General features: G+C 38.4%; 1 protein-coding gene across 1 annotated transcript in view; it reads left to right on the forward strand.

Moving 5' to 3' along the window:
• Positions 1 to 367: 367 nt before the first annotated feature.
• Positions 368 to 14,346, forward strand: part of ccbe1 (collagen and calcium binding EGF domains 1) — a 32,124-nt gene continuing 18,145 nt past the window's right edge. Inside the window, exons 1-3 of the mRNA XM_070924997.1 lie at positions 368 to 409; positions 514 to 641; positions 738 to 818. Coding sequence (XP_070781098.1) covers positions 368 to 409; positions 514 to 641; positions 738 to 818 — 251 coding nt within the window. The remainder of the gene's footprint in view (positions 410 to 513; positions 642 to 737; positions 819 to 14,346) is intronic.

Consider the following 14,346-nt stretch of genomic DNA (forward strand, 5'->3'; position numbering starts at 1 on the left):
ATTTATTATTGAGTAAGTGTTATTTCAGTAACAGCCGCGCGGTGGTAGCAAAGATGCAGACGTCATGACGCACACAGAGCGTTCCACTACAAAGTGTGTGTGTGAGTGCGTGCTCATGCGCTCGCGCCCGTGTGGGGTGAATGCCGGGGCAAGCGTTAGTACTCTGTTCCCATCAATTTTCAACAGTTTTCAAAGATAAACCGTTAACCAAAAGGTATGTTTATGTGTTAGTGAACTTCTTAGCTAAAAAATACATATTTAAGGATTAAAAACTCAAACATATTCGGTTTCGTTTTCTTGGCGTGACCTGTCAAAAGTACACAGGGGAAGTTACCGTTAAGCTAGCCTCCGTGGTGACGCCACAAGAATGAATAGCAGTTCATTCACGTTAGCTACTCTGAAGCACGGGGTGAGTCGCGAGTGGGAGGGTCTGTCCTTGTGCTACACTCCACTTTACTCTGTGAAGTTGGAGCAGTGTAGGAGGTATTCATTACAACTGTGGATTACTGACAGCACCCAGGTGACTGGACCGATGAGATGATACTAAAACACAACAGGAGTCCTCTTCTGTTCACCGTCACCTGCATGTACTTCTCAGGAGGTTTGCTTTGGTCCTACCAAGAAGAGGATGCCAGTGACGGGTAATTATAGGACATGTGAAATGACACGATGACCATGCATGAGAGATGAGAGAGGGAAAAAATGCTTACTTTGCTTCAAAATGTGTTCATTCACAGTGGAGAGTGCTCTGACAATAACATTTCTACAACAAAGTACCCCTGCCTGAAGTCGACCGGAGAAGTTACGACGTGTTACAGGTACCGTAGAGTCATTCATGTGGTGACGTGCTGTTTTAATTGTGTTATTGTCCGATTGAAAGGATTATAATTGTGTGAAATTATCAAGATGCAGTCCAGTGTGTTTTGTGCCTATGAAAAGTAGTTCTACATGATATAAAATTGGACTTTTCATTTATTACTCAAACCAATACTGTTGTTTGAATGGTACTTGGTTGAAATGTTAGTGAAATGGAAAAAATAAATGAAAATAATGTGTAGTTCTTACAACAGTGGGCACAGTTATGCCTTATGAAGCACTGAAAGATAAATGTAAGTGAAAATCACAAAATGTTATTGCCTGTGGCTGTTAATAGATTTAAAACAAAAAAATCAATAGTTTATTAAACATCCTCCAGTATTGTTTTTTTGTTTTTTTTACCATGCATGTCATTTAATTATTATTTTCAATAAATCTACTGTTAGTCACATGTTTTAGTTATAAAATGTCTGCTTCCTAGCAAGGCTGCAGTAGATCGTGAAAGATATTACAAAACATCATGAACCTTTTGAAGTTATTATATAAAAATGTGTCAAATGTGTTGAAATAAATGTATTTCTGGGGTGAGATGTGCCAATGTGGATTTTCCCTCTTAATCATCCTTTGTGAACTTAAGGGTATCATGGCAATCTAAATATCCACAGGCTTCCAGATTCTCCTGTTATGCTCTGACACTGGCTTTAATTATGACAGTTCACAGACACAGTGGACACAGCGTTGACACGCAGTAAAACTCATGTCAGAGGCTACGGATTAAGTTGTTAGAACCTAATCTGTCTTCATTGCAAGGGGCCACCTCACAGGCATAATGAAGAAACTTACAGACTTCAAAGAGGTAGTTTAGTCAAACATTGATTCAAATATCCACTGTGCTATTCTTTTAAGGCTAATTCATTCATTTTGGTGAAAAGGTCAAGGGTTGACAAAGAGACTTATTCAGGGAAATCATTTCAAACATTTTGTCAATGATCTTGATTCATAGCAAATCTATTTCTGTATGTCCTTTTCTGGGAAAGGGTATCTAGAGCTAAAGAAATGCCAGATTGTTGAATATCTCCTCTGAGAAGTCTCCAAATGTAGACTTTGTAAGGTTTCATCTCTGCATCACTTGACAAACGGCTGGCCATAGTTCAAGCACAGAGTGACATCCTGTTTGATCTTCAAATCTCAAACACATTCTTAACATAATTATGTTGGTTTATGGTTATTGGCTGCGGCCACAGTTGTTTCCCACAATGTTTATTTAAAGAAGAAAAACTGTTTCAGCTAAGAGCCAAGATAATGTGTCCTGGGTGCATTTCAGTTCACCTGCACGGTGTGAGCTGATGACTGCCATGTAATGATTGCTAGATAAGTTTTATTGTAGTGCCAAAGATTCAGGTTAATGATCTGAATTTGATAAGATGAATGTGGCTTTTGTATACTGCATTTTCTTTTTCAATATGCAGTCATATGCCAGTGAAATTGAGGCTTGGCATGACTGAGATGTAGCTCAAAGAGAACAAAGTGTGATTTAAGTTGGCAAGATTCAGTTGCCAAAGGAAAATATTGGCTTATGGCATTCATTAGGCACTCTGTGGAGTATACAGTGTGCCTGCACATCTCTGAACACTGTAATAAACTGCTTTTATAACACTGTTATAAAAAACTATTTGTGTGAAAGTTGTTGTTTGTACACACAGGTGTGCTATAGTAGTTTGATGCTGTAACATGGGCCCCCAATAGGCTAAAGAACCCACATTTTTCTTTTCTTTTTTTTTATAAATTGTTTTATTTTTGGAAGAAATGTAGACGTGCATCATTTTGCATACCACTAAACTTACAATGCAGTCCTTCATGAGGTGAATATAGGGGTGGTGATCATGGTTAGCTTCTAGTAAAGATGTGTAAATGCTCACTGAATAGTTTAATTGATGCGATCATCACCCCATTATTATTATCATTATTATTTAGTTTTGCTTTTTAAATAGATTGGTGTTTTGAAATATGCTTATTCGTTTTTTTTCAGGTGTTAGATGAAAAGATCAATGCCACTCTCATGTCTGTACGGCAAGAGCAGTTGCCAGGCAACCAGCTGAGACTCCAGGAAGTCACTGCTCTCAGCCAAGAAATAGTCTTACACATAACCCCCCCCAACATGGCAAATTTTTGTTTTTACACTTTGTTTTGTACGGATTAAAAATATGAGATATCACACATGAATTACTGAGCTTTAGATGTGCTGGTAGCTGGATTTGGTTACACCAATAGACAGATGTGAGAGTGGCATCACTCTTGTCATCGAACTCTCTGCAAGAAAGCAAATAAACTTATTTCCCAAAATGTCAAACATTTTAGAGGAAATCCAAGTCTTCTGTAGACCTAATGGGAATTTTGAAACAGGCCCCCTTTGGCCATGGCATTCCACTGTGTGCACAATTTAACACTCATCCTTGGAGCATTTATCATATTGTGAAACAGCACCAGGGGAGACACCAGAGACCCAGAGAGCATATGTCACAGTACAAGAGAAGTACCAGGGCCTCAGCTGACTCTGACCATATCTGTCTCACTGTCAATGTAGGCATTCTCCCTTTCTGGGTTGTTTTATATGGAGATTGTTGATGATTGTTATTCATATTCAATGTCTAGAATTCAGGCTTTCAAATATATGCTTATATTTGTGTTTGTACAGGCTGTGGGGTTAAATATGCTTGGCTCATAATAAGATGTGAAAGGTTGTGCAGGGTATTTGTTCCAGAAGTTGAATGCCTATGATTGCAACATAAATGCTTCTCTAAAAACCAAAGAAGGGTTTGATTAAACTGATAAGGTGTGACCTGTTTGTTTAAATTTGGCAACATCTTTAGCGCTAAGTGGTCACTGCTGTTGAAGTTTTTGCTGTATACCTCCCAGTGATCAGTTTGTTATCAGTATTGCCAGTGGCACCCTTTCTTTGTTGGTTCGGCCATTGTGGTCATGCTAACCATCCTCTTTATCCTCATTGTGTATTTTTTTCCAAACCACATTGCTGCTGCTGCTGAAAACAGATCCATCAGTTTCTGTGTGCAGAGAATTTTCTTTCTGTGGCTTGTGTGACAAAGCACGATTACAGACTTATCTGGACAAACGCACTGAGAATAACCCAGACAACGTTTTTATTTGAGTCCATGTTGCAGATTTGTGGGGCTTTCAGGTTTTACTCAGCAGTTATCCAGCTAACTTCATAATCCTGCTTTGTGAGACAGACCCCCTGGGGGATGTATTCCTGACAGTGCCTGTTAGCAAACAGCTTTGAGCTTTCATGAACTACTTTAGGCTGAATCACTTTGTCAACTGGCTAGAGAGTGATAGAACAGACATTTATGGAAATGTCTTGTAATTAAGATTCATCATCATATTATTTGTATGCTGTTAATTGTGCAGTTTACTGTACAGACGTTTTTTCAGCTGCTGGGATTAAGTATCATATGACATCTCTGAAAATCCAAGATGAGAGCCAGATCCAATGTGTTAACCATCATAGGATCGAGACACATTAATAATCTTTGTTTATAACTTTTCTCAGGTGACAAGAGGGTACATGAAACAGTGATTACATTGGCTTGATTTATGGTGTATACGATGTCGGCCTTACCTACTCTGTAAAGGAAATGCTTCTCTGGAAGAGAAGCAGAACACAGGCAGAGTGAGTCTTTCCACTCTACAGCTGCAACAGTTACACATAATTGATGTGTGGCATGTGTAATTGTTGCTTTGTTATTATTCCAAATAATTCTGGTGGTACTAAGCATTTTGTTGCGTTCTCTCCCTCCCTTCTCCTCTGCTCCTTCCTCCTCTGCTCTGGAATTCAGGGGAAACTGGTTTACGCAGTAAGGGAACTGAGGATAACATTTCTTCAGCCCCCCCATGTGAGACATGATGGCCATGATATTTCTCGTGCACTTGGCTGATCTAAACAGCATTGTTTATGTACCGTAAATGTCCCCATCAATTCATTCCAATGAAATGCATCGAAACTTTTTCTCATTTTACTCACTCCTTTTACACATTGTACTCTAGTGAATCAAGTAGCCCAGAAATTACACAATTACAAGGTAGATTTTACATTGACTACAAAATGAGTAATTGATTTATATTGTGATTCCCATATTCTAACACAATGGGGGGTTACTGCTCAGTTCCAGAGAAATGATCACTTCAGTCCGATTATTCAACTTGGCTTCAAGTCTCTCTTGTTTCCTTAGTTTTCAAATCTGGTTTTCACATTAAATTGAAATATATTCTGCATCTTGGAATAATCCCCTCTGCTGGACATCTGTACCCTTTCTAAATTCAAATAGCTTTCAACACGAGAAGTACACTTGGGGGTTCTTTGTTGCCATATTGTCATCCCTCCAGTGATCGTAGCTCCATGAAGGATATATTGTGGCACAGTTTAGCCCCAATTACTTATGTTTTGTCCTTTTGGGCTACTACATTTCGGATACAACTATAAATGTTCTGCACGGAAAAGTACAATGAGTCTAGATTTATGGACAACGTAGGAATTTCTTGGTGGAAAAACTTGCAACTCAGGCAACTCCAATGTCATAATGTAAAGTAGTTATTTAATAGGTTGGAGTCCCTTAAATAAATCCAACTCATACTGAGGTTCTAGGTGAAATTACACATACACTGATTCAGTATAATTAGTCATAAAGCGCACCATTGATTATTCAAGGATGAAAGAATTAAAGGAAAACTGATGACTGCACATGAGGGAGTTGGAAAATATTAGGCAATTTAAAATGATTGCTCTCAGTCTCAGACATTCTCTATAGATGTGTTTTATTACCTACAAACCTAATTATCAGCCACCTCATGTATGCTACTGGATATGCGTCAGAGAACCAGTTAGTAGACTTTATAAGTATACTTGTCAAGTCTTGTCTACTTCTTTGCAGCAGCACAGTTCATGTCAGAAGATCTTGGAAGATAGCACTAAAGCAAAATAGTAAGCCATTAACACACTTGCTGTAGCTGTTGTTCTGTTGTAAACAACGTTCTAGTGGTTTCCACTTAAGGGTTTCCAAAAAGACAGACTAAGTGCCAAAGCAGGCATATATTTGATTTATTAAAATCACATCTGGACTTGCTAACAAAACATTTTTAGATTTGGTCTAAACCGCTAATTATTTTTAGGAATGGCGTCATTGTAAGCTATTGCAGTTTAGCAACTGAAAAGACAAAAATGCATCATGATAAAGTAAATAAGCTGACTGAGGAAGGAACATGGAATAAGTCCAAGCAGTTTCTCAACAGCCCTTTGAGTTTACTGGAATTAACCTCAGTAGATTCAGAATCAGATAACACAGCTGAAAGTCCTGCCAATCAAAAATGCCTGAAATTATTTACAGAACCTGGCACTGTTTCCTAGCATTTGGTTTTTGTATTATTATTTTTTTCAGGCATTTTTGCCTTTAGCAGATAGTGACAGTTGACAGAGACAGGACAGGCAGCAGAGAGTGGATGACATGCAGCAAATTTGACACTGTATACTTATAAGAGAAAAAGTCGCTGGTATAATGTACACCATTACATTACACAAGCAACTCTACTATTGAAAGGCAATAAACTCTTGCTTTTAGAAAGTGCTGATTATATGTGCTAAATAACCGACACAAGACTGTGAGCTGATATATTCCATAATTCATCACAAATCAAATCCCTGAAATGATACTTAATGTCCTGTCAAAGAATAGTCGTCAACATCTGTTTTCTATCAATATTCAGAAAGAGGATATGTAGTCTGTTAACTGAAGTAGACTGCTGGATTACAGAGACTACTGAGGGTTCAAGGAGTTGACATGAACATTTGCTATTGCTCTTTAATGACAGGATCTAAAGGCACAGAGGAGGAGGTCAACTGTCAGATTAGGCAAATGGTCCTAGTCTGTCCGATTTAAAATACTATGAAAAATACAATGAAATGCAATTCTTTGGTTGACTCATCATGTCAGCAACTTTACTCTCAGTGTCGACCAGGTGCAACGTCTTCCTGCTCACAGTGCTATGTGTCTGTGATTGAATATTTCTCCCCAATCGATCAGTTTGGTGAATCATGAGCAGGAAAAATCTCCAAAATTACACAAAAAAACAAGAGTTTTCTGATCTGGCATCTTTATTGAGTGGACAACAGCATTTGTCAGTGCCTTCCAAAACTGTTACAAGCCACTGTTGGAAAAATATATCCATTTTAAGATCTGGCAACGCTATGGTTAAGGTTTGGTTCGGTTTAGAGTTACTTGTCCAAGTAATGGCCGCTGTCATGGTTAAAAGAAACCACCGTTGACTGCCGGTGTGAAACGGTAAACGAACATTGGCAATGTCCCATGTTTTGTTGACCCACTCAAACAATAGTCAGAATTACTACTAAGACCTCTAGAGGGATTTGTCACTTCAACGTTAACATATGTTGGTTTTGGGACACTTCGTATTTCTTTGGAGTCCTTTATCCAGCATATTATCTTCTCGGTAGGTCAAACAACAGCATAAAAAAATGGTTGAAGTTAAAATCTGTTCATCCCATCGTCTATGAATTCAGCTCATTTTATTTACAGGCTGTATGAAAGCTTTATAGTTGGAGCCCCTAAAGGCCCATGTAACCTCCAAGTTCAGTTTCTGTAGCTTCGTCCACAATGCACTTAAAGCTTTTCCACTTGTAAGTGAATAGGCTGTTTTGAGTGTCATTTCATGTAAGCAGTTTCTCTGCTGTTGAGCCTCTCAAACTGGCAGCAATAACCCCACATCCATGCATTTGATTGCAGAAGAGAGCATTATGCCCCCCCCCCGTTGTGAATAGATATCACCTTGTTCACCTTAACAGGTCAATATTAAAACAATATTAGTTTTACTGTATTTGCTGTACTTTATCTTCTAACTCTACCACCACTAGTAGGTCAATCAGGGGTAATGCTCGTAGGATGTTTGGCTTAGGTTTTCCTACTCATTAATCAGCCGAGTGTTTTTTTGTGTGCTTGTAAAACACGTCTTCTTTAAAGCGGGTTTTCAATGACACAGACACTTCTGCTCTACAGATTGTAACAATCAGGTTAATGTGTGTTTTACTTTATTGTTTGGTTTTTTTTGCTCATTCACACTTTTGATTGATTATCTGCCTGTATGTTCATGTGCATGTCCCACTTTAGTAAATACTCTGCACAGGTGGGATTAGTTGCACCTGCATGTGCAGTTCTGGGCCTATAGACCTCATTTGAAACGCAACATTACTTAGAAAAGGCCTTGCTCGTTCTTTTTTTCCTTTCTAAACAGCGTTAAAACCCTGTATGTTTGTTACTGTGCTGCACCACGGTAGCAACATGATGCTTTAAATGTTATTGAATTTGAACTTAATGGTTGTTAAGAAATGATGAATCCAGCAGTTGGTGCAGTTCATGTTTTGGACTCACATCTGTCATGTGTCAAAGAGAAAATTTTAACTTGTTGGGGGGGGGCTTGGTGTAATTTATGTACTTTACAATGCAAAATGAACAAACACAGGACTTAAGAACATCAGTCTTTTAAAATATACCAGCATACAGAGAGTAGAGTTACTTAACAGAAGAGAAGGAGAAAGTATTGTTTTTGTACATTGCATTTATTTATGATTATCACTTGTTTTTCATAAATGCCTGCCTTCAGACATATCAGTTATTGGTCACCTTAGTCTGTTTTCCAGTCCCATAGAAATATTATTTATGTTGATGTTAATAATTCATAGCACATGCGCCCTCGAGCCATTATTGTGTGTCAGTTTAATAGTGTCGCACTTTGCACTATATTTTGAATAATATTGTTATAGAAGTCGAGCCAATTGGTCATGAGTAATTTTTGGAGCTCCTGTCGGGTTGAACTGTGTCATGAGTGGGAGGTGGAGGCAGGTTTGATTTACATTCGTCATTCATCTTTGCTCTCATAGGGGGTGATATTTTACAAAACTTTTTAACAGCATATCTTTATTATTTTAAATTAGATGAAATGTAAAAGAGCTGTTTAGCCACAGTCTTGTCAACAGTTCAGCTGATAGTGGTGATATACCCTATTAGGTAAAGGATGAATCCCCATCCTGTTCCTTAAATGCACTGAGGAAGATACAGTGGAGTGTAAGTTATCATAGTGAGAGCAGGGGAGGACATGTTAGTGTTAAGGAGCATTCCTCAGTGACGGATATAGAGCACAAGCAGTAGCAAACATCCTCTCTCTCTCCTCTCTTATGTCTTTTATGCAATGCACTTCGTGAGTTAAAGTGGTGTGTCAGAAATATAGATGCAGTAGGTGTTCAGAACTGTGCTATTGGATTCACTATTTCATAATTTGTTACCAAAAATGTCAAGCACCCTGACAAAAAATCAATCCTTAGATTTCTCATTTGCAAATAAGAAATGAAAGGCTTCCCTTTTTCTTTCATGTTTCTTTCTTTGAATAATCAGATTCTAATCAGACTTATCATTTCAACATTTTCGGTATTACTGGACAGAGTGTAATTTAATTTGGTTCCTTACAAATGCATTTTGCCATCTGTTTTCATTTGAAACAAGATCGTAATACAAAACATGCCTTTACCAGAAAGACTGACTTTCAGAGTTCTTGCTTCATGGTGTGTCGTAAAGCCTGGACTTGTTTTTTTCAAAATAGTTTGACTGTTGTATGGATGATTTTGACCCATTGCCCAGAGTACACATATTTCAGCATTATACAGTAGTTACCAAACGGTATGTGGAGGACAGGCTGTAAATGCAGATGGATGTTCTCTCTCTGTCAAAGTCCCCACATCTTCAAAGGCATGTACAGGGTGTGGGGCGGATGTGAGTTACCAGCTGAATATCTAGTGTAAATGGAAATGAGGAGGAAACGTGAAATAAAATGACCATAATTGAAATATATAACTACAGGACATCTACCTGGTGCTGGTGTTCACATCATGAAGCATTTTGATATCTCTACATGTTCTGACCTTAAATATCAGTTTTAAATACATGCTAAATGTCAATAGATCCTAAATTAAATTAATGGTGTCTGGTGAACTTGAGACCTTGTGTGGTCTGTTTCACATTCAACTTAACATGTTCAGATCACATTTTTCCTTCTCTAATCCATGTATCAACAGTTTTATTCTGCTAGTTTGGTTTCTTAAAACCCCCCTCTTGTTTCTTTTGGCTGAAGCTCATTCACCCATCTGTTCCTTTCCATGGAGAACTGTAGTGTGGTCATGCTTTTGGTCATGCTGTGGTTTTGCAATGGTTAAGAGATGTGGTGATATGTAAACCACAGGCTGTGGTTTTTCTGCTTCTGTGCCTCTACTCTGTATATTCAAGACTGTGCTCTATGTATTCAACATGTCATTACATTCTACCCAGAAAAATACATATTTTAAAATGATAATATAGCAGCACTTTGCATAAAAAACTGTATTTGTACACCCCTTAACTGTGAAACAGGAACTTCTTGACAAGTTAATTAGCTAATTGAAAGCAATTGCGTGTGTGTTTAAACTCGATGTGCATTTTTTTCATAGCTAATTGTTATTCATCGTTGGGCCTCTTGAAGCCTTAATTTATTCTCCCATTAGTGAAAAGAATAAGCTGCTAATGTATCAGCCCTGAAGGACAGCAGCTAGCCAATGGAGATGTTGACCTACATCAGTGAATACATCGCCATATACCAGTCATGTTAAATTGTAAGCAGCTGCAGCATTCAGTGTTAATAACACATTTTGGAAAAGGGGCTTCGTGTTGGGTGGTTTTTGGCAGCACAGATGTTGTCCCTTCCATTGAGAATTTTGCTTGTATGCTGCTGAATTTCAATATTTGCAAGTCAGTTGTAATTCAGTTTAACAATATTCACCACTACCACCACCATCAGTGTTCTTTCTCCACCTGTCAAGACCAAGTTAAACTGCAGTTGTAGAGCTACATCATGCCAGTCTGCTTAAATTACTCAGACATTTATCTTCCTTATCACCTTGCCCTCTTCTCTCCATTGAAGATGGCTGGATGTGTTTTATTTGTAAGGAAACTGTAAATTATAATCCAAGTTGGCCAATGCTGGCTATTTTTTATGTGCAGTCCCTGGACATAGTCTTAGATTTCACTACATGCAAGTATTAAAATGACATGAAAACCACAAATACTCAAGTGGGCTGACATGTCACACACCACAGACCTCAGTTACCTTACACACTGCATGTCACGTGAAACAGATAAAAGGAGAAATATAATACAGCAACTACCTCCCATGTAGACATAATAGTCGGCCATGACACTCTAATTACAATTTAGAGTCACTTTGCAGAATGGGCAACTAAGAAAAAATGGATCACATTTGTTAAAAAGCAAACAAAAATAGAACAACGGGACTAATAGTCTATGGACAGGCTAGCGGCACTGGGAGGCTGTGCTTTAAGTTAAATGGTAATGTTAGAATGCTAACATGCTGATGTTTAGCAGGTAAAATGTTTCCCTTGTTCGTCATCTTTTTGAGCATGTTGGCATGCAAACATTTGTTAATTAGCACAAAGTACAGCTGAAGCAAATGGGAGTACTATTAGTTTTGCAGGTATTTTAAATATGAATGGTATTAGAGTTGGAGTATTAGAGTTGTAGACATTTCACTTAAAACCATAAATGTCAGCCTCATGGTGGCACAAGAGGAAAAGCCAGGGCATCACCAAAGTATTATTGTGTGTGTGAAATCTTTTGCCAATCCATCGAGTAGGTGTTCTAGAGGAAGTCAAAGTGAGGCATCGGTCACCTCTTGTTGCTTTATGACACTTGATTTAATGCTCCCAAGTGTGATTGCTGATAAGCCTTTTCTAGTCCCTCAGTAAATTAACTTTATTGATTTCTCTCTCACATGCCGACTTGAAGCCCCATTGTCATGTGGCTTGAATAGATTGATTTATTGAGAGCTCTTTTTCATGGTACTTTATATATTTCTTGTGAAATCGTCAGGAGGGATGTAGTGACACGGTGGACCAGCTACTGAAAGGTCTTAACTGAGAAAAAAAGAACATCTGCTTTTTACATCTAAATCTTTATGAATATTGTTGGAGTCGACCTTACATTTCTACATTGGGATGAAAGATATTCCTTTTTAAAGGCAAATAATCTGTTATAAACTACTGTTGATTTTAGTTCACCTTTCAGGAGGCCAGTTCTGCAGGGACCAGTTTTCTTAAAATCCATTTTTTATCCAAATGTTTTGCATCATGTGCATAGTATGGCTATTCATATTGTAGTGTTTATTTTGTAGCAGAGCTTTCCACACTGTTACACATAATGTGCTGTGAAATCTGTGAATAATGACAAAGGAATTAAATTACTAATAATCCCTTCAAGATTCTTTTAACATTTCCCTGAAGTGGAAGTTGCACGCTTTCACAGTAACCTCAGTGTTTGAAGGGGATTGGTAATATCTGGCTTGTGTCCAGTAGAATGGTTTGAGTTAGAAACATATGGAAGGGCTGATGGTGGTTTACTGTAACAAGCCACAGACAGCCATGCTCTGTACAATTTCCTGGGGTGTCAGTATCAGAGACATCACACACACCTCTGCACTTGTCCTCAGCTTTTTAAGGGAAAGTTTATATAAATGAAAATTTTAGTTCTCAACTCAAAATGGGACATAAAAGCTGATAGATTTCATTATGGATTACTTCACATTTTATAACATGCTCAGAGTCAAATCCGATTTGTTTGAGCCTGGTACACCGCTGAGGAAACTCAACAAAGAGAGGCAGAGGCCCGGGATGCTTCTGTTATAGCCGACTGGTAATATTTTGGCTCATGCTGTCCGCCAAAGCTGGGCCAAGCTGAAGTGCTTTGCTGCAGAGAGTCTCGTTGAAAAACTGACGGTTTTGTTGGATTATGTTGCAGATGCCAGCACAGCAGGAGTGCTGTACATTGCCAGTAGAGCTGCTAACAGCAGATAGATTGCAGAGCTAATATGGAGAGAGGTCCTTATTTCAAGTGCCCCTTTTCAGCCACACAAAAAGTAGCCATTGTTTAGTTGCCATGTATTATAAAAGTAATTCATTCCCTTTCTGGCTGCATATTGGCCAGACTGACAGAAACACTTGTTTTCTGTTTTTGATTTGGGCTGTTAATGTGGGCTCACTGTAGTGAACCTCACACCCAAGCCACGCTGGAACATGCTGTCACTGTCACAGTGTTTCAGGCATATGGTTGTTTTAAAGGAATAGTTTTGGATTTTAGAAAATACACTTATTTGCTTTATTAACTAGAGTTAGATCAATACCACTCACGGATGAGAGTGGTATCTTCTCATCTAACTCTCTGCAAGAAAGTAAGTGTATTTCTCAAAATGTTGAACTATCCCTTTAATAGACTGTCGTAACCATGATAACAGACTGTCGTATAACTAGCAGCAACAGTTCCCTTTGACTTGTGACTATATTGTGTTGCTACATGTTCTTACAGCATATTTTCCTACTTTTTTTACATTTACCAGACTGTCCTTTTACAATTGTGTCAAAAGAGAGAAAATGAAAACAAAAAGGGAAGAACTAAAGACCGTTTTTGAGTTTGTGACATTAAATTGAGCGATGCATTTGCAGAATTTTCAAACCAGACTTGTTTGTTTTACATGAGGGGCTTTGGCTGTACCAACACTGTGTGACTGTCACGGGTCGTGAACGCTGAGTTCAAACAGTCATTAACCAATAGGTTATGTTAATGTACCATGTTAGTGATCAAATGGGGCGCCATTATTTCTCTGGGCAGACGGATATATGCACTCACCCTGGATACAGATAGAGACAGCATTGCAGAGAGCAATTCATTTCAAATGGAAGAGAGGGTATTTTATTGAAGAGGATATTTGTCATGTAAAAGGACAACTTTTTATTTTGCATAAGAAGTGATATCCTGTGTCCCAATCTGTCTGTCTTTCATTTTCTAATACCATTCCTCTGTAACATCATTTTCTCTTCCAGTTGCTCTGTTTGTGGCTTCCTCCCTGCATTTCATTTACCTCATTATTATCTACATGTGCATTAGGATTTCTTTCCCTGGTCCATCCTATCAATTAGATACTACATTTTTGTGTATTCAGCAGCATTTAGTTTTTAATACTGCCACCTTGGATGCTCAGGACTCCAGCAGAGTTAGGCCATCCAGTAAGTACAGGATTCGTGACTTGGTTATGGTGTTGTCAGCACTCTTTTTAGTGTTACAGTCAGATGACTACATGCAATGTGAAAGGGGTTGCTTTTAGTGAATAACCCACAGAGAACTGTCGCATGTGCAGCTCTGTTGAGTCTTTTTGGCTCATTAAGCTCACAGTTTTGGTTTTATGGATTCCAATGGGTTGATGTTGCTGTGTGCCTGCTGGATGTGGAGGATGGCAATTGTTTTTCAACACGTTAGCCAAAACAGTTTTATAATGTGATAATATGTCTGGGCTGTAGGCTTGTGCCGATTGGTGATTGGATCGTATATCGACAATTGAAGGGATGATGGACGCAGATAT

Source organism: Enoplosus armatus, chromosome 18 (assembly GCF_043641665.1).
Source record: "Enoplosus armatus isolate fEnoArm2 chromosome 18, fEnoArm2.hap1, whole genome shotgun sequence".
Classification (NCBI taxonomy): domain Eukaryota; kingdom Metazoa; phylum Chordata; class Actinopteri; order Centrarchiformes; family Enoplosidae; genus Enoplosus; species Enoplosus armatus.